Source organism: the organism of the source record quoted next, unplaced genomic scaffold (assembly GCF_019419815.1).
Source record: "Pyrus x bretschneideri cultivar Hongxiangsu unplaced genomic scaffold, Pyrus_bretschneideri_v1 Contig16, whole genome shotgun sequence".
NCBI classification, from domain to species: Eukaryota; Viridiplantae; Streptophyta; class Magnoliopsida; order Rosales; family Rosaceae; genus Pyrus; species Pyrus x bretschneideri.
Window position 1 is genome coordinate 3,964,196 of NW_025999457.1, and position 24,943 is coordinate 3,989,138.

Consider the following 24,943-nt stretch of genomic DNA (forward strand, 5'->3'; position numbering starts at 1 on the left):
TTCTTTGTAATAAAACTTGAAAAAAAGAAAGAAATAATATTTTGGGAATGCTAACAACCTTCTTGTTTGGACTTTCTCGTTCTATCTTTTTGACATTCCTTCTCTTCCTGCAATGTGAAATGATAACATGAACGGTCTATTATTTAGATCACTATTTCAAAATCATCTCTAAAAAAATAAAAAAAATTAGCTAAGTCCAAAATCGTTTTGTCATTTACCAATTATACAATAAATCGACGAACCATATTTTTCACTTAAATACTAAAATTTTGTCAACGTTAATCGAATGGTTAAACAATTTTTAAGTTCCGATAATGAAGCAACATTGCCAAATGGTAAAGAGAGTCGAGAAGATAAAACGAGAAGATTCAAGTAAGAAGGTTGCTAACATCCCATTATATTTTTTAGAACAAACTTTTGCATCGAAAATCCTCTATAACCTATCTCATTTATTGATACATTAAACCCGTTTAACAATGTTAACTCTTAAACTGATCTCCTCAACTAAAACAAATTAAAAACTAAAAAGAAATTAAATAAAAAAAATTCGTCTCAATCAAGTAGATAAATCCTAACGAGCCGATAGAATATTTGAACTCAATATTTTTACAGCTAGTAAGGCAGTGTTGCATGGACCCCACTTGTGGAAATAGCTTCGTTGTAAGGAAAATTCAATTCAATTCAATTCCTTCCTTTTCTTTTATTTATCCAATTAATTCATTCCTTGACAATGCCCCCTTTTTCCCTCTCCAAATCTTACGCCTCTTGTCTCTCTGCTCTGCTCCGCGTCTGATAGACTCTCTCTGTGGACTCTCACCAACAACAGCAACAACTTCTTCACTCCCTTCTAATATTCCTTGCTTTCTCCATAAACTTTCGATCTCTGCTTTTCAAGTACACGCCAAATAGTTTTATACTCTGGGATCATATGGAGGTCGCACCAGACATCCATCTTTGTTCCTGCGGATTTCTTTAACAGTAAGTAATCAATTTCTTCTTCTTTTTTTTTTTCTTTTCTTTTTCTTGTTTAATTCTTTGAGTGCTGAAAATGGTAGGTTTTTTTTTTAATATTAAGTTATTTCTTTAGTTTGTTTGTGTAAATTGTAATCTTGGTCCAGTTGTCGAATTTCTTCATGATTTTAATTTTCGAAACTTGAGATTTTGATTGATGATTTTATTTAGTGGATCACTTTCTTCACCTCAAATTCTTTGTTGGGTTTTTCTCTGAATTTGCATATTGATTTTTTGAATCAGTTTTCATATTATTTGTTGATATTCTGATCTCTTGGTAAAGCTGGTATTCGTTCAAGAATTGGGTATTTTTCTTCACTTTGGATCTTTTATTTGTGATTTTTTTTACAGAAAAAATCCGATTTTTTGGTTTAAGGTGTAAATGTTTAGGAAGATTTGTGCGTTTTTTCTGTTTGAATATTCAATTTTTTTTGGTACCATGTGGTTATTTGGTGACCAAATTTCAATTGAATCGGTTAGCTTGCTATTTGACATTGTACAGTAAACCATGGACTTTCATGTCATTTGCACTCGTTCTTCAACCTTCTTCTCCTTTTTTTTTTTTTTTTTTTTTTTTTGACTGGGTGAAGTATGTATGTATGTATGTGCTTCACGTTGTTTTGTTGTAGTATGATCTGATTATGGATTGATTCGTGTTGATCCCCGTAACTAGAATTCGTGTTTAGAAATATTAGATAACCATAAAGGAATCCCGGTTTCTTAATTTTTTTAATGGTCAATCTTCAAAGTGTATAGACTGTTAAACGTAGATTTTCAACAAGCGAAGATACGATTGGTAACTGTTTTTCCGGTTTTTCCTTGTACTATTGTTGAATTTTTTCCTTTGTTTGAACCAAATAGGTGACTAATTACCGGTCTGTGTTGGGTTAACCAAATAGGTGACTAATTACCGGTCTGTTTTGGGTTTTCTTTTGAAATTGGGTGTGCAGCAGTATGTGTCACTACTGTGGTGCAGAATTGACAGAGTCCACGGAAAAGAAGGAAAAACAGGAGAATTCGAAATTATTTCCATTAGCTAAAGGAGGCCCCAGTAAGTATTGCAAATTTTGTGCAGAGAAACAGGAGCGAGAATCTATCAAGCAGGGTCATACGGTTATATATACAATGCCAATGATCAGTCCAGCAACTTCCTTGTCAAGCAGTGACAGTTGTGTCTCTAACTGCAGTAAGTGTCCAATTTTGTTTTTTTTATATGATACATTTTGGCCTTCTTAAAATACAAAAGTTTAGCCTATGATGGTGTGTTTGATAATTTCTTTTAACTTCTGCTCTATTAGGTGAGTTTTCTGTTGATGTGAGCTCATGCTATAAGTATGTACCCTCCTTTTAAAATTTGTTTCCAGTTACAGTAATCTTTCCTAAGTACTTTGCATGACCAATATACTACTTTAATTTATTTTAGGGGTATTCAAGAGGAAAACACGACAGGCAATTCTCAAGAGGATCTCTTTTGTTGGTCTAATGGGAGGTTACAAAACTCAAGTTTTGAACATCCAGTAAATGGATTTGATAGATCAGAAAAACAGATGGAAAACAACCTGAGCGAAAGTAGTTGTGGCAGTAATGTGTATACAGTAAGAGATGTTGAGATTATACAGACAAGTGATGACCATGAAGCAAAAGCTAATGTCAATGCAAGCACTAGTTCGCATAGTGATGGAGCTGAGAACTCAAATTCTTTAGAAGATGATACAAATGCTGAGATATGGGAACCCCCTGAACCTGATGATCCGGAGGATGACATGGAGGATAGTGTTGCTTTCAATGATGATGATGATGATGAGGAATGTGGTGATGGCATGAAATGGGGTACATCGAGTTCTTTGAGTCATTCTGGAGATGAAGGAAGTGGAAGTTATACGTTTAAAGAGGAAAAACAAAGAGCAATGGAAGCAGTGATTAATGGAAAGTTTAAAGCCTTGATCAGTCAGCTACTTAAATCTGTGGGTGTTGCATCTTTGGGGGAGGGTGCTGAAAGTTGGGTGGACATTATTGCTTCTTTGTCATGGGAAGCTGCTTCATTTTTGAAACCTGATGCTGTTGTTGGTAAAGCAATGGATCCAGATGGCTACGTGAAAGTAAAATGCATTGCAACTGGTGTTCGCACCCAAAGGTGACAGTAATAAACAACTGGTTTTCTTTTACGTTTTAGTTTTTGTTTGTTAATTATCTTCATCTTTTATTAAGTTCAGGTATTTATCTTTTTATTGATTGAAAGAATCATGGCTGCATGTTTCGGATTTATTTCTTTAGAAAATTGCTTTTGCAAAATTTTCGAATGCAACCTGGGCTTCTTCTTTCTTTTCTCAAAGTTATGTGAGGCTGAAGAGTCAGCTATTTCGATTTCATCAACAACTTATAATCTTTCAAAAGAAACTTATTTCTCCTTCAATACAAAAAAAACATATCAGCTTCTTCCTCCTTTCCATTACAGATTTCCCGAAAAAGATATTTAAATTTTTGTCTTCTAACTCACTAGATGCATTTTTTAATAAGGGAAAGGGAATGCTTGCCTGGTTGGCTGCTTAGAAACACCACCCAAAATTTCTTTTGTTTCATTATATCAGTTTTTAAGACTTGTGAGATGCAATTCAACAGTGTAATAATTACTTTACTGGTAATTCTAGTTAGCATATTTTGAGAATACTTTTGTCATCTGATAGATGAAAACCTGAATCAGTGTATGCCATTGCAGTCAACTAGTAAAAGGTTTGGTCTTCAAAAAGCATGCTGCACACAAGCATATGTCGACCAAGTACAAGAATCCAAGGTTGTTGCTAATCAAGGGAGTACTTGGTCAGTCTTCAAGTGGATTGTCATCCTTCGATTCAATGGAACAGGTAATAGGATAATAATATCAGTCATTATTTCAGGGAAGTAAACAAATACGTGTTCTCATATTTTATTGCTAACAGGAAAGAGATTATCTGAAGTTTGTCATCGAAATGTTAGAATTGTGCCATCCAAATGTGGTTTTAGTGGAAAAAACTGTTTCTCGTGATATTCAAGAGGCTATTCTTGGGAATGGAATTACACTGATCTTTGACATGAAGCTCCATCGCCTAGAGAGAGTTGCTCGTTGTACCGGGTCACCAATTTTGTCATCAGATACAATGACGAGCAAAAATCTAAAACAGTGTGACTCTTTTCACATTGAAAAGTTTATAGAGGAGCATGCTGGAGGTGGAGGAAAGGTCCCAAGTAAAACATTAATGTTTATTGAGGGCTGTCCTACACGCCTGGGCTGTACGGTTAGTCAATAATCCACCCCATCTTACTCTGATATCTGCATAATCTATACAAATACACACATATTCCAGTGCTAAATACTTTAATGACTCTCCAGAGTCCTTTTGATTATGAATTTTTCGTATAATATATTGATACTTAAATGTTGCATTGGTCTTTCTGTAACATTTATGTTCAAATAGCTTCAGCTTAACTTAAATAATTGCATCTTATTTTTTCACACTTCTTAAAATAGTGCCATACAGAGAACTACTGCTCAAAGGAGCTGCTGTATTACCAGAAAACATTTACTCACAGTCAATATGCCTTCCCTTAATCTACAATTTTCAGAGCCCTATTACTTTTTTTATTCAGTCAATGTGCCTTCTTTCGCCATCATTTTTATTGAGTCATAACTTTAAATCTGAACTGCCTAGTTCAGACCACTCTTTTTCATTGGACTTCTTGAACATTCTTTTTTGATCTGACACAAGCAATCATATGATAAGTAATTTGTCAAATTCGATAAGAGAATGAAAACTTTTGTAGGCTGCTTAGCATCTTGTATGAATAACTGTGCTTGAATTGACCCTACAGATTTTGCTGAAAGGAGCACGGAGTGATGAATTGAAGAAGGTCAAGTGTGTTGTGCAGTGTGCAGTTATTCTGGCGTATCATTTAATGCTCGAGACTGCTTTCCTTGTTGACCAGAGAGCAATGTTCTCTACACTTCCATTTGCTGACGTAGCAACGGATTTGTCCACTGATAAAAAAACCCTTAATTTAGGATCAATTAACTCATGTGTCCATCAGAATACAGAGACTAGTGCTGAAACTGGGTCTGATACAGTTGATATTCCCATTTCCAATGGATTTCATGAAGGATGTTCCCACAGTTCTACCTTGGAAGTCGAAGGCCGTTCCACATTTGATGAACCATACAATCCTGCTGTACTTTCTGGCTTGTCGTCCATTTCAGCATCTTTAAGGAAAGTTATAGGGGAGAATTTTCCCCTAGCATCTTCTTCTTATCAGTCTCTTTCTTCATACTTTGGATTCAGTGGAAGAGAACCGAATGACCCAATCACAAGATCTGTTTCTATTTGTACAACTCCTGAGGAAACAGAGCATTGTGATGTTGAAGATAAAGGTAGTGTTGATGAAGAGAGATTACTTAATGGGAAAAATCAGACTTCATTTACATGCACAGAAGCTTCTCTTGAGGTGAAAGAAGATCATGGAAATAGTGAAGATCAAATGAAAAGTAAGAACCAAATCAGTGCTGTGTTGGATTCTCAGAGTATTTTGGTTTTGATGTCTAGCCAGAATGCATTAAGAGGCACTGTTTGTGAGCAGAGCCGTTTTTCTCATATCATGTTCTACAAGAATTTCGATGTTCCCATTGGAAAGTTTCTTCAAGATAATTTACTCAATCAGGTTGCACATATCTCTAACTTGAGGCATTTTATTGTCATTTACTTGTTGCATAGTATATTGTAAATGGTTAAGTCCAATACTGCAATTATGCATGTGTTAGGATCTGGGGACACACATTTTGACACACGTTTTTGTGGCTCCCATTCCGTAACTTTTTTCAAGGATCCAAACCGTCTATATTTCAATTCATGATTCATAGTTCATCCTTGCAAAAATTTAGACAAATCCAAAACCATTAAGACATTCATTTGTGGTGAAGACAATGGACGAATACAGTTCTACAGAGAAACACTAAATTTAATCCAATGATCATATGGTTTTGGATTTGGATGATTTTTAGTAGTCGGGATGTTTGAGGTAACACATAAAAGATAACGGTTGGATCGTTGAAATACATTACAGAGTGGGCCCAGCAAAACGTGGTTCAAAAAGGTGTCTTCGGATCCTAACCCATTATGTATATATATTTTCTGGAATGTTTCAGTGTTATTCTGCTGACGGTTGCTACTTTGAGTTTTATTAAATACTGTACCTAATGTTCGGTCATTGAAGTACTGACTTTCAGTTTCTTTAAATTTAAGGATTTGATTTTTTTCAAACTTAAAAACAATGAGTTTTTTGAAGATGGAACTGAATGAAACTTGTATCCTGCAGCAAAGCCAGTGCACATCATGTGGTGGACTTCCAGAAGCTCACTTCTACTATTATGCACATCGTAACAAGCAGCTTACTATTCGAGTTAAACGGCTCCCTGGAGAAGTGCATTTGCCTGGTGGAGCAGAAGGGAAACTTTGGATGTGGAGTCGATGTGGTAAATGTAAATCTAGGAATGGAATCTCAAAGTGCACAAAAAGAGTATTGATTTCCACTTCTGCACGTGGTCTATCATTTGGAAATTTCCTGGAGCTCAATTTCTCGAACCCATCTTTGTCTAATTTATTTTCTAGCTGCGGCCATTCTTTGCAAGAGGACTTTCTCTACTTCTTTGGGTATAAATCTGTTCCCTCTCATCTAGTGGTACTTTCAGCTTATATCAGGGTTTACTTACTTAAAGTGCAATTTCAAACCTTCTAGTTTATGAAAGGATTTCCATTCAAATACGTGGGGAAATCTACTTAGGATTATGCATTATGGGAGGTGGGATTTGGCACTTATCTGGGGCATGTGAAGACATTCCCTAGGTTCAAAAGCATTTTGATGCTGTGCGATATTCTGTTTTTATGGTTATTTTAAATTTTAGAATAAAAATCGTGGGAAAAAATTATACATTATTTTGGATTGGATCTATTAGTATATTTTGGTGTATCTGCTTTTATATTGAGTCTGCAAGCAGCAACTGTGCACTTATTTTGGTTGTCCTTAATTTGTCATTTTGGACGATCTGCAGATTAGGCCCTATGGTTGCCTTGTTCAAGTATTCCCCTGTTACGACTTATACTGTTTCTGTGCCTCCTCTGAAGCTTCCATTCAGCAGTTCAATTAGACAAGACTGGCTTGTGAAAGAAACTCAGAATGTATATTTCTTTTCTTATTTTGCTTGCTTCTTCGATTTCTGATGATTCATTAATATGACATTTGCCTATGGCAGAAACATTAGCCTTCTCTTACCTACCCTTTTCCTATTTCGTTGCACTGGATGTGACCTTTTTGTTTCAATCCAGGTGTACATGAAATTGATTTACTTGTTCACAGAGGTTGCCAACTCTTTAGAAAAGATGAGATCTCAATTTGATGGGTTGGCTTTGAAACTTCAAGGCTCATTTAAAGAATTCTCTGACATTGAAGAGATGCTAAAGCAAGAAAAATCTGAGTTAGAGGTCAACTTTCTCCATACATATTTTTGTCTTGTAAATTTTGTGGCATGTATTGCAGAAAGGATTGCTTGGTAGTCTTTGTTTGAATGTGAATGCGTTTGTTACAATTTGTTGCTGATGCTGCCCATACTTCTGTACTGGCTATTGTGATCTGTGAAAAAGGTTGTATTGTTCGAGTGTTCTATAGTATTTTCATGATAATTGCCTAATTTGATTGTGTTTGGACATTTGGTCCAAATCTTCTCAGTTTTTTGTAGTTTGACATTCTTGTATAGATTTGTTTTCCTTTCCAAATATTTTTTACTTTTCAGATGCAGTGAATTCATTTTGTTATCTGTTTTGAACTGAACTTTTAAGATTTTCTTTTTAAACATATAAGAATGCTGGTATGAAGGATGGGAGCTTAGTCTGCCTAGAAGTATTTAGTTCATGAACTTACTGTCCAAATGCTTCTATTTGTCTAGCTTGACATTCTTCTCCTAGACTTCTATTTTTTCTTTCCATGTCCTTTTTACTTTTCACTTTACAGTCACGGATTTGTTTGTTCTCTGTAGGAAATTCATTTGTAGCAAATTTGCTTTTATCCTTCTCACCTAATCCTTATTACAAAAACAGGTAGTGCTCAAGAATGCTGTTACCAGGACGGAGAACTCGGACCAGGTTGCCTACAAACTACTTAGCTTGAACAGAGTACTTTGGGAACTGCTCCTTGAAGCATGTATTTGGGAACGGCGCATGCAGTCATTACTGTCACCAGATCCAACGATGATCCATTCTAGAGAATCTGTGAAGGCAGAGCCAGAAAAAGTTGATTCAGGTATTGGTACCAGTTTAGAAGTCAAATTGGATACAGCTGCAGAAGCTGATGGATCTCCAATAAAAGACATTCCAGTTGAAGGTCCTGTTCAAGAATCTAATGGAGCTGATCCAGTTAATGTGTCTGATTCGGCTGAGGGTTTCAAAACACCGAATGTGGATTGTTCAAGCCCAAAACGGTTGGCCAGGGAGGGGTCCAATCTGAGGAATGGCTCCAGCTATCATTGTGAGACTGATCAGCTAGCAGAAAATGTGGATGGTGCTTTTGCCGATTCAGATCTATCAATGAAAGGCACTTATCACCATTCACTGTCATTCAACTTGGAAGGTTCACATGACTGGTTTTGGGCACCATTCTCTGAAATTCGTCAAGTTGGCATGAGAGATCTACACAGAGTGTTCTTTCAAAAGTTTGAATCAATTAGTAGCTATACTGCAGAGAACTTACCCACAGCGTATCAGCTGATCATGGAAGAAGGGCAAATGCTGCACATTCCTCTTGGAACTGATAACCATGTTGTGTCAGACTATGAAGGAGAACTGTCGAGTATGATTGCTTGTGCACTAGCTTTATTGAAAGATCTACCTTTACAAACAGAGGTTCATGATGACGATAGCAAGGGAGAGAATGGAGTTGCTGCGAGAACATTTGAGAATTTGCACGGTCTGACTCGACTTCCCACTAATACTTCCCTGCATTGGTCTTCAAATGGTTCGTTACATTTAGATTCTGTCCATAATATGGCAAGCATTTTTTTAGATGAGTCACGCTTCTCCAGTTTTGATGGGTTGAATTTGTTGGATTCTCTGGTTCCGCCTGGAACTGTTAACCCAGTAGTCCCTCTAGGAGTTTCAAAATCATTTGGCAAGGATAAATATACTGTGATATGTCCATATGCCAATCAATTTCGTGATCTCCGCAATCGATGCTGCCAATCTGAAGTTGATTACATTGCTTCCCTTAGCCGTTGCAGAAACTGGGATGCTAAAGGTGGGAAGAGCAAATCCTTTTTTGCCAAAACACTTGATGACAGGTTAATTATTAAAGAAATCAAGAAGACAGAATTTGAGTCGTTTATGAAGTTTTCCAACGAGTATTTCAAGCACGTAAAGCTTTCATTTGACAATGGGAATCAAACATGCCTTGCGAAAGTTCTTGGGATTTATCAGGTTTGTAGCATTTGATTTTCTTTCCATTGGTGGGTTGTTTCTTTCTCTGTACTAATTTTTTTTCCTTGTAGGTGATTGTGAGACAGACAAAAAGTGGGAAAGAAATGAGGCATGATCTGATGGTCATGGAGAATCTTACCTTTGGTCGGAACATCACTCGCCAGTATGATCTTAAAGGTGCTCTACATGCTCGATTCAATTCTGCTAGTGGTGGTTTGGGAGATGTCCTTTTGGATCAGAACTTTGTCAATGACATGAACTCATCTCCACTGTATGTTAGTAACAAAGCAAAGCGTATATTGCAGCGGGCTGTGTGGAATGACACAACTTTCCTCAATGTGAGTTGTACAGATTTCCCTCATTTGTTTGTAGTTCCGGATCTTCTGAAATTCCTTTAATGACAGCAGAGGATATTAATGGTCCTACGCTATCTAGAAGGGGTATCTGCTGTTCAATGATAATTTCTTTTTAATTGTCTTCCACCTGGTTTATTGTCCATTGGTTGGAATTATATTCTAATTCTATTACAAACTCCGCAAACTATCTATAAACTGATATGGTTTTGTTCATAAATTTTCAGTCAATCAATGTTATGGATTATTCATTGCTTGTGGGAGTAGATACTGAACGTCAGGAGCTTGTATGTGGCATTATTGATTATCTTAGGCAGTATACATGGGACAAGCAACTAGAGACATGGGTGAAGTCTTCACTTGTGCCGAAAAATGTCTTGCCGACTGTCATCTCGCCAATAGAGTACAAGAGGAGATTCAGAAGGTTCATGTCTAAGCATTTCTTGAGCGTCCCCGATGATTGGTGCTCACCAGAATCCTCTGACCCCTGTCACCAATGTGATGTTGGAAATGATGATTCTTCTCATTCAAAATCCCAAGTGAAAGGCGGGTTCAACAGTTCTTCAGCCTAAGCCTTCTTTTTATCCGGTATCATCATTTTTCCTTTTCCATCTACGAATATCAATGCTGCTCCTTTTGACAGCTTTAAGTACTGTAAATAGTTCGTTCAGTTCTGCCCTGTTATTGTGCGATTTTTAGCAAATTTCTGGGGATAGTTTCGGACCTATTGGTCACAATGTGCAGCTAGAAAGAAGTATAATTTTTTTTGTAAAGCCTATTAAGGAAGTATAGAGTTACTGTGGTGGAAAAGCCATGATTAATTCGGAATCAGTGAAACGTCGTAGCCATTATTGTTGTTGATGACATTGTTTCTGGTACATCTGTAAATGTTACTCATCGATTCAGTGTCGGAAGTGCACAAAATACAAGCTAGTGAAAAATCTTATACAATTTGTTGCTCTTGCTCAAGTTTTGTTTTTGTTTTTGCGTGTTCTTTTGCTATCGGCTTTTCTTCGGTTCTGCTTGAAGCTCATTTGGTTAAAATTCTGCATTTGGTCTGTGACGTAGGATTATATATGTGAGTTTGTTTTGGTCCTTACATACTGCTAAATTGGTCGATTTAGGATTTCTAGTTGTGCATACGGAGTTGATGGCTTATTTGTGGACTCACTAATCTACTCAGTCTACGACCATCCCAAGAACTTTTGCTGGAATCGCTTTGATGAGAGGCAAGCCAATTTTTTATTTATTGACAAGAATTCAAGTGCTTTTTGAAAAAGCAATTGGAAGCGCATGGAGGTGCTTGTTTAAAAAAATAAAAATTTGAAAGTGCCTTTACAACCCATAAACAGTGTCAACTTTTCCCAACGTAGTAACCAAAAGCGTTTTCTGCTGTTGTAATTGCCTGGTTTTTTTCGAAGTGCTTTTAAAATAATTAAATGCACTTTTATATCATCCAAAGTGGTTATGGTAATGTTTGGCATAAAACTTTAAAAGTGCTTATGAGTTGAAAAAGGCAATTGAAGTGTTTTGTGGAAGAAGCATCTGTTGTGTGTTTTCTTAATAAAGCAAAGCACTTGAATTTTTCTTAAAAATTTCGATGTACTCCAAATAAAAGCTCTTTTATTGGAAGTGCTTCCGAGCATAAGTGCTTTTTAAAGAAGCAACGGACCTGTCATCAACGAAGAAAACCTCCCAACAAGAAATTCAATACTTCACATAGAATTACTTGTCCCCCTCACTTGAGCAAAGAATCCTCCCTTTCTGCAGGGCCGTTGTTTATAAACTCCTTCCATCTAAACTGCCTCCTTGAGAAACGATGGAAAACTACTCCATCATCCAAGACCTCATTGAAAGCACTGAAGAACACGATGACGACCCAAATAACGAATCCAATTTCATGTCTGCTATGAACGCAATACTAAGTGGCACTGCACGTCTCAACGTTCTCCTGCCCACGGCCCCCGTTCTTTCCTTCACCATTTTCACTCCTCTCTTCACCAACGACGGCGTATGCACCCCTCTCAACCGCTGGCTGACGGGTCTCTTTATCGCTCTTTCAGCAGCATCATGCATCTTCTTTACACTCACCGATAGCTTCAAAACAGTGACTGGCAGGTTATACTATGGAGTGGCCACATTTCGGGGGATACAGACTTTCAAAGGCAGCCGGAAAAAGCCATGCGTGCCCTCCGATTATAGGTTGAGATGGGCGGATCTCTTCCATGCCTCGCTTTCGGTAGTCGCGTTCCTAGCGTTTGCAGCGTCGCATTATGATGTTGTGGGTTGTTATTATCCGGCAATGCCTCGGAGGGTGACCAACATTCTTCCTCTTGTGGTAGGGTTTGTAGTTAGTGTTTTGTTTGTGTTGTTTCCTTCTAAGAGAAGGGGAATTGGATATCCTTTCTTGCTGCAGAGAGAGGCTTTTTACTCTAGATGTTGATAAACTTTATAAATTTGTAACCAATTTACGGTTTTCACAAAGAATGAAAAGAAAAAGTTGTGACAAAAGCTATTGCACAACAAGAGATACATTTATGTATAAGGCTGTAAAAGTTACGTACAGTGGCAACGGCGTGGAACTGAAACGCCGGGTGGTTTTCTCCTTTCACGAACGATTGATTCCTTAATCATTGGCAACTTTTGATGTATCTTCTTCCACACGTGGTTCACTGCACCGTCGGGAGGAATTGGCCCGATGCCACCAGGATGACCACTGTCATACTCAAACATGGGCTGAAACTGAGCCATTTTCCGACGAAATCTATCCCTCTGCTCTCTAGTAAAGGTCCTAAGATGGCTCAAAAGCCAGTTCGGTTTCAATGCATCATCAACTGCCACGAAAACTGAAAACTCTGAATAATCTACCATCCCTTCGAAAGGAAGTTCTATGTTGTCGCTGACAATAACGGGTATACAAAGACTTTGAATCGCATCAAACAGCCGACATGAAGTGGGAGTGTCCCCAGCTGGGTGCAAGCAAAACTCTGAAGTTCTCATCCCTTTTATAGACTGCTCCCTCCCAGTGGCGTTAGGGAAGCCTTCTTCCATGATAACATCTGGCTCGTTAACCACCAAGTCCCACAATTTTTCTCGAACTAAGCCCCCCTGTTATCAGAGAACCCAGTTATGTTACAAACATAATTACACAACATAGACAAGTTAGCTTTATACCATCCTAGATTAGGTCACAAACATAGTATCCTATATCATATAAAGCATTTATAATGATTGTTAAACTTTACGACAACCCCTGCGATTAATGACATGAGATGTACGCAATGCATTACGACATATAAAGAGTGTGTCAGGTGGAACTTTAAGAGTTTTGCCAAATAACTATATAAACAAACTACTTTAAGACTAAATGCAGTTTAAACACTGTCAGTTCAACGATGAAATTGGAGAAGAAAGTGCAATCTACAAAGTGATGAGTGACAAGCAGTCAAAACATAGAGGCACTGAAATCACATCATGTGTCAGATACAACAGGAGAAGTAAAGATTCAAATCTTGCATACTGACCCGGTGCCTATGTTTAGCTCCCTTGAAATAAAGTAGAGTAGGACGCTTCTTGTTTTCTATCAGTTGCAATCGAGGAAGCAGATGGGTGTAGGGCACAACGACATCTTTGAGTAGTGACACTTGTGTGTGCTGAATCACATCTGATGAGTTGCCATTTAATGACTTGGATTCGAGTCTGTACCACCCTCCAAAATCTACAACGAGAAGAACCTGCAGGGGCTATCTCTGCACGAACGTGCCACATTGCCACCGGGTCTGCCAAAAATGCTTCAAGTTTTAACACAACCTACAAACCCAGAGCTAAATCAAAAGCTGCTACAGCATATACTACATTTACATTGCTCTCTAACATTTTACCGGTGCTCCGAGTTACCTCCAACTGATCAAATGGTATCCAAGAAAATAAGAAAACTTCGAAAATCACAACGGCTTAATAAAAGGACCAAACTTTCCAAATTCCAAGGATCAAATGGAGAATGCAGACAGATTCATTGAAAATATTAGAACACATTTAAATCTACAGACCCACATAAATAATCACAGAATCACATCAAAACCAACACCTAATCGTCAAATCCAGTGAACAATCCCAGGAATTACTTAATTCCCATTAGCACAAATCGAACTTAACACCGCAATTAAATCCCAACAAAAAATTTAATTAAAAAACTAACATACCAGTAAGCACAAACACATGGTCTCTTCCACCTGACCTTTTCCAAGCCTCAGTGTTCTTCACAAAGTCCACCACTTGCCTCTGCCTCTCATAGTCCTCATTCCCAGCCTTCTTCCTAAACACCCCTCTAGCCGTAGCCAGCTGCAATTCGGCGCTCAAGGTCGCGAAAAAGGGCACGAAAACAACGTCGGCTTCGGCGGCATCGAAAACCCGGCTGGCAAACGACCCAGTTCTGTGCTCCTGAGGGGTCATCAGGTCCCCAAAATCCAGTACTCGGCGCTGTACTGTTTGATCAATGGATTCTCGGGATAGGGTGGAAATTCAAGGTTTTTGGGCAAATGGGTGTCTGGGGTTTGGTGGTCAACATCGGTTTGGAGGCGGGAATCGGGCCCGGAGGCCCAGTATTTTTCGAGGAGGCCATAGTTGAGGGATCTGGGGAGGTCTGCTACGTAGACTTTGAGGGAATTTTGGGGAGAGAAAGGGGCGTTCTGGGAAATGAAAGAAGAGCAAGAAGGAGGAGGAGAGGAAGAAGGTGAAGGATTGGAGAGGAAGAAGAGAGAAAGAGAGAGAGCGCAGAGGAGAGTGAATGCGAAGAAGAGAGTAGGAACAGAGCATACGGATGAAGAAGCTGTCGTTGTGGGGATGCTCTTCACTGCCATGCCTCTTGCTTTCCTTCTCGGTCGCACTGCAATTGCAATTGTATATGGGAGACCCGGAACCCCCAGACAAACCCAGCCCAAACAAACCCACCCCCCAAACGGTACAACTGGTACGGGTAATTTAATCTTTAATTTGAAGTGGGGCTTGGTTTCGTGCAGTCCACTTTTTTGATGATTAGAAAGATTCAGAGAGGCATTTAGCGTTTTTGGTCATTATTGATTGATCATCAACGTCAATAATCGAATTCAGAATTAATTTTCTTAGTAGTGTTAGTGACTCTCAAACAAACTTAACTCAAAAGAAAATCAATTTTTTTTAATAGAGCGATACAGTTAGCGGGTTAACTAGTTAGTTATTAGAGTAATGTTATTCATAGCATATTTTTATACTACATTTCTATACCATCTTAGATGACATCTGATGTGGATAACCATATCATTTGAAATATTTGCAAAACCCAAGGAAATGAAGGAGAAAGACTTCTCGTATACCATAATCAAGATTTAATTAACTAGTTTTTCTTCATTATTAGTTTATTAAATAATGAACTAAATTTAAAAAATTGATTAATTCAAATGATGTGGTTCTTCACATCAAATGCCATCTAAAATGATATGACAATGTGATACAAAAACATGATATGAATATCATTCCTCTAGTTATTAAGGTTAGGAGAAATCGATGAAAACCGAACCCATACTTAGATGTCTAGGAATGATCAATCAATTAAATTCACTTTAAAATACTATTACTTTTAGGATGATTACTAGGTGTCATCCACTCTCTTAGTTACATTTTATTATTATTTATTTATTTATTCAACAATATAATATTTAACAATTGAGTTATGCCGCAATCAGTCACTAATTAGATATTGAACTTAATAAAAGTATAATATGTCTTTATTATCCATATGTGTCAAATATCAAACCTCTCATTACAAATAAAGATAAATAACGATAGATATGACACGAGTACCAGTTTGTATTCTTATAATTACTTTGAATTATATACTATTATCACTCATTTGCTATATTTCTTTACCCACATTTTGAATAAATATGAGAATGATTTAAACATATAATGGTTTGAGGAAATAGAATATGTGGATGGAAAATAACAAACACATTTTACTTTTAAGCAAATACGATTGAAACTGTATGTGTTTTTTTATAATGTTGCTACGAACAATTTTATATGATAATACTACACTTACTACATATTTACCATCTTTCTCGTTGAGATATGATCCACTAACACATATAAGTTTCATTTTTATTAGAAAAATGATACAAATAATAATATAAATACGTAATAAAAATAGCGTTTTTTTATCCTATATCTTGTATTATTTTTCTAAAGTTTGATGAATAATAGGTATAACCGTATAAGCGCGTTATTGGGCATCTGCACCGAGGAACCGAAGAAGGACTATTATATCAATATTGTCCTGCTCCTCCGAAGCTTCCTTTTGAAATTAGCTGTTGGACTATAAACACTACAGCCGTTGGAATACACTACCGTCCGGGCACGTGCGTGTATCTAAGACCTGTTTGGTAACAATTTTGTTTGTAATTTGCGGTTTTAAATTTTTAGAGAGGGAAACAGAAGCAGGAGAGGAATGTTGTAGAAGAAACGCACAAGGAAATTATAAAAACGAACGATTTTAGTAGTGGGTGCGGGTTGAGCTGGGTCTAATTTTTTATGGATCTTGATTCGACTTTTTTTTTTTAATATAATCGAGTCCGAGCTTAAGTATTTATTAGTGGAATTAGCTCATTTGGATCCGTTTGATACGGTCCTGATTCCTATGGATTAACGGATCCTTTTCCAATCTTAGGTCACGTAACAAAACAACAATATTAAACAATCTCTATCCGTTTCTTTCAGGAAGGATTACATCTAACAAAACAAATAACAACAATTGTTGTTTTACTTATTTTCAGGGTTAGAGGGACATAAAATCATGGATCATGCGTTTCATGTGGACCACAAAGAAACCTGACAAGTGTTAAGACAATTCTTAACAGTTTAGGTCAGATTACCGACACATAAAAAATATGGACTCGCTTTGAACTCATTTTTACACAAGCCGGATCCCATTTGGACCTTTTAAAAATTAAAAGTAAGAACCAAATGGTTTTACATCGAGCCGAGTACCATGGTCCGAATCCACAGGTCTAAAATCCTGTTGGGCCACCCCTGATTTTCAGTTGCTTTCACTCTCAATATTTTGTTTTCATTCTCTCCCATTGCCCTTCATCATCACTCCTTTTCCCCAAAATCTCTTGAGACATGTTTTCAGTTGTTTTCATAGCGTGGAATGGGAGGGATTCTTCCGTATAACGAGGAATTCATCCTTGATAAAAAGGCAAAAGATCTGTAGTGCTGCGGAGTATCAGATAATCCAGACACATTTTAACCAGTGGATCTTAGTTTTTGAGACCAGCAGCATGTCCGAACTATTGGTACTTAAATTCTTCCAGGTTTCTTTTGGAAGTCGAAAACACATCATTTGTTAGTATGTTTGATTATGGTTTCATAATTAAATGGTTTTCAATACGACTGAACTGCAAAAAGAGTACGAAAAGGGTCAAATTATAAACAAACGCAATGATTTTCTGGGATGGTTACAAATGCACAAACTCTCCCAGAGGGAAAAGTGAGTTCAATGTAGCCATAACTAACAAAAATAGACTGCATTATTGGCTCCCACAACTATACCATGGTAAGAGCCTTCTACTCTCCAGTCAAACTGAAAAACTCTAACGCCCCATCACAGCCTCGTCAAAGTTCCAGTCTCTCACGATATCCCTTCTCACAGCCCGGCTTCGCACTAGCCTTGGGGTACCTGGTATGGAACCACCATTTGAAAGAGTTGGTTGCGGGGTTACTTTGGATGATGCAATGTTGGAATGTGTTGGCAGCGGAAGAGATGGCCTCCGTGTTAAGCAGTTGGCAATAGCAGAACATCTTCCATCGTTTTCTGTGCTTGATACAGAGCAACTCCTAAAAGAGTGTGATGGACTTTCTGCGCTGCACACAAGGCATGCCAAGCTCATACTTAGACTTGCAAGCTGACACCGACTGCAGAGTTAAAATCTGCAATTTACATCAAAGATAGAACCATAAATTTATCATATTCTAGAGGATAGATTAATAAATTGCACACCACTTAAAGAGAAGAATATAGATGGAAGCAAAAACGAAGAACAGAAAGGTGGAAATTGTTTTTTCAATTATAAGACTTTTTGTAGTCATTGAGAACAAGTAAATTCTGTATCCAAGGAATGCAACAGACCAGGTAATCGAAGCAATAGAAACTGGGGACTTGCACACTATGCCAATGTTGTATAAGAGATCAAAGCGGTATTCTCGACTTTTGAAGAGTGAGTATTGTTCTCATGTTGTAATAATTATGATAAGAAAACACAACCACAAAGTACCGAATAAGCAATGTAGAATAGAGTGTGAAAAACTGCGCACTGATTCAGCACAATGCTTCTTCTTTATGTGTGAGCACTCATGACAAAATTAAGAACTGTTTCTCTGAAGGTTTGGTCAAGTACATTTGTATGATCAGTCGGTAACTAAAAATACATAATCCATAATGTTGTCAGACCTCAGCTAAGGTTAATCAAGGACTTGGAATATTATTATTAAATGGAGTACATAACCAGTTCTTATCATTGGTAGTAGTGCTTTTTGATACAACGATGTTTGAGGTAAGCCACACAAAGGGACAAGGTATTGAACTCATCGTTTGTAGCAATGCTAACTGCTGAGCAAGAGGTTATCACTTTTGCTTAAAAGGTTGGAAAAATACACCCAAACACTTGGATTTTGAAAATAACCTGGTCAAGTTCCAAACACGCGCATTCGTAGGTGAAAATTTTAAATGTCACATGAAGGAACTCGATTAATAGTATCAGACAACTGTGAGATTAAGATGCAGGATGACACAAGGTTGGTGTCGCCTATGATTGCCATGAGCTTGAGATGATAGAAACTTCTAGTCATAAGGTATTCTTAAGGAAACTGATATATGATGATCCATATATTCCTTTTTGGTCTAGGGTGTAGTAAATAGGGTGTGTTTTGTGTTTGAGTGATTTTTGGAGGGCCGATATCAATACCCTGAAACGAAATGTGACACTGCCAGAAGTAGGATCTTCAAATGGACGTGTCTGGAGACAGGGAAACAATTTGAATGATCATAGAGAAAAAAATTAAAATAGCACCAATTGAACACAAAATGAGAGAGAACTTATCACGGTGGTTTTGACATGCTTAACAAAGATCAATAAGTGCCCCAATAGATGCATCAAAGTGACTTAACCAATAATTTGGTGCCAGGGAAAGAGGAAAATCAAAATAATATGGTTAAAGGTAATTAAGAAACATATGATAATGCAACTCTCACAAAATTATGAGTTAGGATATGATGGTATGGAGCACTAGAATTCATAGCCATTATTTATGTTAGTTGTGTTCTAGTGTTTCATCCCTCCTTGGGGCAAAATACAGCACAATGGCGTTCTAGGATTCATACAGCCAACCCCACTTAGTGGGATAAGGCTTGGTTGTTGTTGTTGTGTTGTAGTGTTTCAATTTATGTCCAATATTTCTTAACGCGTATTCATAACTAGTTCGAGATTTTTGTATAGCTCTAAGGACGTCTAACTCCCACCAAATAATTATATGGTCAAATTCTTCTTTTCATTTTTTAATCCATTACGAAATTTGTACACCTAAAACATTACAAAGGTTTCTCACCTTGAAAGAAGGCTTCATTCACTTATACCCTTACACCTTCGGATAGCTTCTAACCTCAAATAGCCGATTCTACAGGCACAGTAAGACACCTTCTGAATACTAAGTACATTAGACTTCTACTTCCTACCCTCGAAAATTGAATGCAGATAGGATTCTAATCAAATGAAGAAAATGAAAAATGAAAAACAGCTGCAAATTAAACACAGCATTTGAACCCAACCCCACAATCCTCCTGGCATCAAAAAATTTGTTACCCCCAGATCTTGTTGGGAAAAAAACCCTTCAAAGAACAACCAAAGAAACCCACCACAGGCAATTGAACAAAATGGATTCTAAGAAGTAGGGAGTTAGAGCAATTCAATTGATAAAAACCCAGAACACAGTAAACCAAAAACGAAATAGACAACCAATACAGAAAAATATCAACACATGCAAATAAGAAAAAACGATTCTGCAAGATCTAATAAAAAACATAAATTGAAGTAAAAGACAGGATCTGAGATCTGAGAGACATACATACCTTCTGTGTTCTGAGTTTGATGTGCAATGCCAAGGGCAGTGGTGGCTGGTGGCGTTGATTCTTTCTGCGAGAGAGTGGAGACTATATTGTATTTATGCGCGGTAATTGGTAAAGGGAAGAGAGAGGATCATAACATTCTACAATTCTGGGAAATTTCGTGACTTCTTTGGGGAGGGTCAGCCTAGTGGTGTCATTGTCCCACCCCAAATATCTCCATAGACAGTTGGGCTTGTAGCGAATTATGTACAACTGTCACTTAGTCTTTAGGTTTAAATTCGATTCTTATCAAAAGAAAATTAAATCTATAAACGAGACTAGTTAGGGCATGTACATATATCTCATTCCTTTTGTAAATAATATTGTTTGTTCAAAAAAAAAAAAAAAGAAAGAAAGAACTTTGAATACTATAAACGAGACTAGCTAGGGTATGTACATATATCCAAAATATCCCATTTGATTTGGGTTTTATGATTAATGTTTTTTAAAATTAGCATAACTTCTCATTTTGATCATGAAATTAAAAATCAATCAGTCTTATCCTGGAAATTGGTTTACTTAACTTGTTTGGACCTGTTGTAGACATGCAAATCGAATTTCCACTTGCTTTTGCACTTGTTCAACCCATATACTCTAGGATGTTAGATGAGCAAAATACTAAGGATCAATTTGGTTTTCAGATAAAGGTTGAATCATTCGCATATCAATCTAGTTTCAGAGTCCTAGTCAAAGACAATGAGACTTGGTGGTGATATAGTTTTTACTGAGATTAATTCCGAGTCTATTTAGAGAATATGTTGAGGACTTGGAATTTTATTAGAATTTTGTAACTCGGTAGACTTGGCCATCATGAAATTCACCTTTATAAATATGAGGTTTTGCAACGTAGATAATCTCTTCAACTCAACAAACAACTCAAAATGATGAAAGCAGAAAAACACACTCTATGTGAAACCCTTCTCACTACCCTGAAAAAATACTAATTATCCTAACCCCCTCATCAACACATCTTTAGTTTGGATAAATAGCACTCCATTGACAACCAATGACATCTTTATTTTGGATTAACAACACTACTTCTGGTTGGTAGGTTATCCATCCAATTCTCGCCTAGCAAAAGGTTTTCAATTCTTTCATAAAGAGGTCACTTCATTAGCTACCTAACTAAGTGAGGTTTTCTATGATCAATTACTCACAAGTGCACTTTATAGTTCAACACTCAAATGCCTAAACCACGTTTATCATAAAGACATTCATCTCTTTGAGTATATTTTCTCGTACAACCTCACATTGATTCAGTGCATTTATATTCTCACGAATGCAGTTGAAGTTGTCGAACCTAGTGTAGAAGATCCTGAACTTTGCAATAAATTAAGCGACCTTGTCTTCAAGTTCTAGAACCCTAGGTTGAGAGGTGTTCCTACCTAGGCCATAGTCGCTTGAGTGCAGAAGTTAGCAGTGCATTTGACCACCACCACCACAACATCTATTCGACTCACCCAACAGAGCTCAATTGTGAGTTGGCATGCCCATGTTAACAAGAAAGATGTAGTTGTTGGGCTTGCGCGCCATGTAGGTCTTGAAATTTTTAGGACCAACACACATCTTGGTCCTGAAGTTAAAAATCAATTAATCTCATCCTGGAAGTTGGTTGACACAAATCAATTTGGTCCATCCGTCTATTTTTTGTCCATTTTAGCATTACAAGTGGTCACATTGGCCACATAATCACTTTTTAAGGGCAAAAGTAAAAAAGAAAACAAGAAAGAAAAAAGCCAACGAAATAAATCTTTACCCTGCCTAACCCAATCACCGTTAGCTGGCCCCACCTTTGACAATCTCTCATTTTTTCTTTTTTGACCAAGCAAGAAAACATCCATTACATTAAAACTAGTACAAGGCCTAAAAAGAGCCTAGTAAACAACAACCAATAAAGTAAAAGGCCCAAGAAAAATGAGAGCTGCAACCCAAGATACAACGGGAGGCCCACATAAGTTTAGGCTCGAAGGTTGCAAAAACAAACAACAAAAAACCATAATCTTAAGTAGCATAAACCAGATTGTTGCTATTGTCACATCCTTAGAGGAAGCCAAATTCTGAATTGAGAAAGTAGACACCAAATCCAAGTCCTCTTCGTGAACCCTTGCAAATATATACAAATAAAGTATCTTATGGGTAGAGAGTGAGACTAAAGAGGTATGTAAAATACCCTTACTGTGGCAGAGGACATAGAACTCTTGGCCTCAATGGGGATTCGACATGCTGGTTAGGGAGATGAGTACATGAGGGAAGTGGATCTAGTATCCAATTTTGTTTGGAGTACTGCTGATCCAAACATAAAATGATGAGGGAGGAAGAAAAATTAAAAGACAGAAAGCAGTAAAAGTAGGCGAAAAAGACTGGATATGGGGCACGAAGTCCAAATATGAGACAAGCTCAGGGGAGAGTTGAAACTCAGTTCAAAGAAAACTGAGATAAAACTAAGGGAGAACCGATAATAAAAACGAAGGAGAAGACTGGAAAATAGGAAGGAAAATGAGGTGGGATGCAGGGAGGAGGAATGGGTAGAGGAGATGAGAATGGAGGAAAAGAAGGATAGGGCAAAGAAGAGGAGATGAGAGGAAATGAAGAGGAAAAAAGGAAGGAGTAGTGGGTTACCGCCCACCCTAAGCAAGAGCAAGGGGCAATGGTTGAAACTTTGAAATTGGGGTTGGGTTTCTTCTGGATATAGGTTTTGAAGCTCACGGAGCAAGAGATAGCTTACTTTGGACTTGTAGTTTTTAGTTTTCTACCTTTACCTTTCTTGATCATGCACTAAATCAAGACATTCTGCACCAAATCAATGGGAATTGAAGTTGAAGAGAAGAAGATGGGTGTAAGGAGCTTTCGCCTATACAACCATGACCTCCTTAACTGTGTTTCTCCTCATCTTCTCTTTACGCTAATTTTACCTCCAAACGTCACCCTCATGATTTCCAAATTGTATGCTTTTTTCAAACCTCAAATTTCTCTTTTTGCCCTTCAATTCGTCTAGGTAGTATGGCTAAATCGTTGTGGGTTTGTATTTATAGTGACCCTAAAAATAATTTGTTTCCACTTGTTGGATATATGTCAACAATCTGTGATAAAATTATATATATAAATAATAAATGTGAATAAAAAAATAAATAGAGTATGAACAAAACAAAAATATAAAAATAAACAACTTGAAGATCAAGGCTTGTGTACCGCAATATCCTTGAAACAAAAATTTCTTCCCTACTCAGTGCTTGTAGTTCTACGGACGTCTGCTTCCCTAGGATTCAACGATCAAGTTAGAATTCCAGCACCGGAAAAATCAACTTCTGGTGAATTTTTTGTGGTTCTCTCAGTAAGAAAGTTTAGGAATGCAGAAGAAGAATTTGATATTTTCTATGTTCTAAATGTCATGCAGATGGATGTATATATAATATGATTATGCTTGTTTGCAACAGGTATGAGGAAGGGATGCATCTGTTGGTAGATATTTGTTGGAAATGTGCCCTAAAACCAATCATATGATGATACTTTATGGACATTTCACATGTTAAACTAATCTAGTTTAATATTAAGGGCAAACATTATTGTTTGAGCCGTCTCATATAAATGTTATATGCTTAAACGATAAGTCCAAGGAATATGTGATTGGAAGAATGCGATCTAAAGAAGTTAGATTCATGAGACCATTCCTTCGTTGACACATCCTAAACGTTCCTGATCATAGGATTGTCAATTGGGCATTAACAGTCCGTTAAGATCAGTACGTGCTATGTCTTCTCTCAGGGAGAGTGACTAGTCTCGAGTCATTGGTGTGTGTGACATCAAGACAAGTACGTAGGTGCTCAATAGAGAATGAGTTCACTGAACACGATCAACAAAGAGTTTTCATATTCATGTCACATGAGAACTCATGGTTGGGATAATGCAAATTAGTCTTTTGACATGAGGCATCACAGTTGTCTTGTGGTTAGGTCCTTAATCTTTGGTTATGTCAAAGTCACTCCATCATGAGGGTGTCCATGGCATCGTTGGGGTTAAGCCACTTAGCCATGGAGGCAAGTGAATGCGTAACAAGGGATCTCTAACCTTCAAACTGTTTGAGGGAGAATACTCTATGATATGATTTAGAATCTCTGGTCAGAGTATGAATGAGATGTTGGAATGCGTTCCAGATCACATTCAAGGTAATCATATAAGTACAAGATTCACATTGGATAGTAGACATGAATAAACTATCAAACCAAACAATGTGGTCAAGAGTATTGTATTAGAGAAAGACCGTATTGCATTTGTAATCCTAAACTGAATAGGTTCTCCACCTCTTCTGATTAGCTTGGGTAACCATGACATGCTGCTAGGCGTCAACCATGGTTTGTGGAAGCCCTAAAAGTGTATTATCACTAACGGGAGAATTGAAAGTAAGTTTCAATTCACAATCGATTAGAAAGAGTTTTAATCGCCCACTGCCTCGCTAAAAGGAACCTAATGGATCGTTCACCGAGTAAGGTAGAGTTTGAAGAAACAACGGAGATGAGTAAGAATAATTAAATGGTTTAATTATTTATCTAAGGCTAGGATTAATTAATATGTTAATTAATCAAACGAATAAGTTCGTTAAAGACTTCGGGTTAGTTTTGGGCCGCAAGGCCCAATGGGATTTGAATGTCAAGCCCATTAACTCAAGTTGTATGACAACTTGAATAAAACAAAGGGCTTGAAAGCCCAATAAACCTATAGGCCGGCCATGTGTAAAAGAATAGGGCTTTTGGTCCATTAGGTCACTTATTTGAAGGGACTATATAAAGGACTTTATAGCCTAAAATTTACCAAGGGTTATTTTTGGGGAAAGGATGAGAACACAAGCTCTCCTTTCTCTCAAATATTTCGGCCACCTTGGAGGGATCATCTAGCAATCAAACTCC

The 24,943-nt window shown here is 37.3% G+C and overlaps 4 protein-coding genes across 7 annotated transcripts; 2 read left to right on the top strand and 2 right to left on the bottom strand.

Moving 5' to 3' along the window:
- Positions 1-716: 716 nt before the first annotated feature.
- On the top strand, positions 717-10,801 carry LOC103964084 (putative 1-phosphatidylinositol-3-phosphate 5-kinase FAB1D). Of its 4 annotated transcripts, none has more exons than XM_048581003.1 (13): positions 717-978; positions 1,962-2,197; positions 2,310-2,343; positions 2,435-3,145; positions 3,713-3,872; positions 3,948-4,283; positions 4,858-5,697; positions 6,352-6,686; positions 7,085-7,211; positions 7,359-7,514; positions 8,127-9,497; positions 9,569-9,835; positions 10,078-10,801. In XM_048581003.1, the coding sequence occupies exons 2-13, from the start codon at positions 1,966-1,968 to the stop codon at positions 10,420-10,422; spliced, it is 4,914 nt and encodes a 1,637-aa protein (XP_048436960.1). In that variant the 5' UTR covers positions 717-978; positions 1,962-1,965; the 3' UTR covers positions 10,423-10,801. The 4 variants fall into 4 exon arrangements, with proteins under 4 accessions (XP_048436960.1, XP_009375246.2, XP_048436961.1 ...); XM_009376971.3 differs by having other exon boundaries at positions 3,728-3,872; XM_048581004.1 differs by having other exon boundaries at positions 1,965-2,197.
- Positions 10,802-10,909: 108 nt separating this feature from the next.
- LOC103964125 (protein DMP5-like) lies at positions 10,910-12,293 on the top strand. Its single transcript, XM_009377017.2, has one exon. It carries the CDS (start codon positions 11,670-11,672, stop codon positions 12,291-12,293), a length of 624 nt encoding a protein of 207 aa, XP_009375292.2. The 5' UTR covers positions 10,910-11,669.
- On the bottom strand, positions 12,275-14,794 carry LOC103964085 (probable arabinosyltransferase ARAD1). The gene is given in 5 exon segments (XM_009376972.3): positions 12,275-12,958; positions 13,375-13,590; positions 13,592-13,629; positions 14,053-14,313; positions 14,316-14,794. Coding segments are annotated over 5 exon segments (1,461 nt in total). The 5' UTR covers positions 14,710-14,794; the 3' UTR covers positions 12,275-12,406.
- Positions 14,795-17,292: 2,498 nt separating this feature from the next.
- LOC103964086 lies at positions 17,293-20,217 on the bottom strand. Its single transcript, XM_009376973.3, has 2 exons — positions 20,007-20,217; positions 17,293-17,812 (listed from the first exon to the last, which is right to left on the bottom strand). The coding sequence occupies exon 2, from the start codon at positions 17,770-17,772 to the stop codon at positions 17,476-17,478; it is 297 nt and encodes a 98-aa protein (XP_009375248.2). The 5' UTR covers positions 17,773-17,812; positions 20,007-20,217; the 3' UTR covers positions 17,293-17,475.
- Between the last annotated feature and the right edge of the window lie 4,726 nt (positions 20,218-24,943).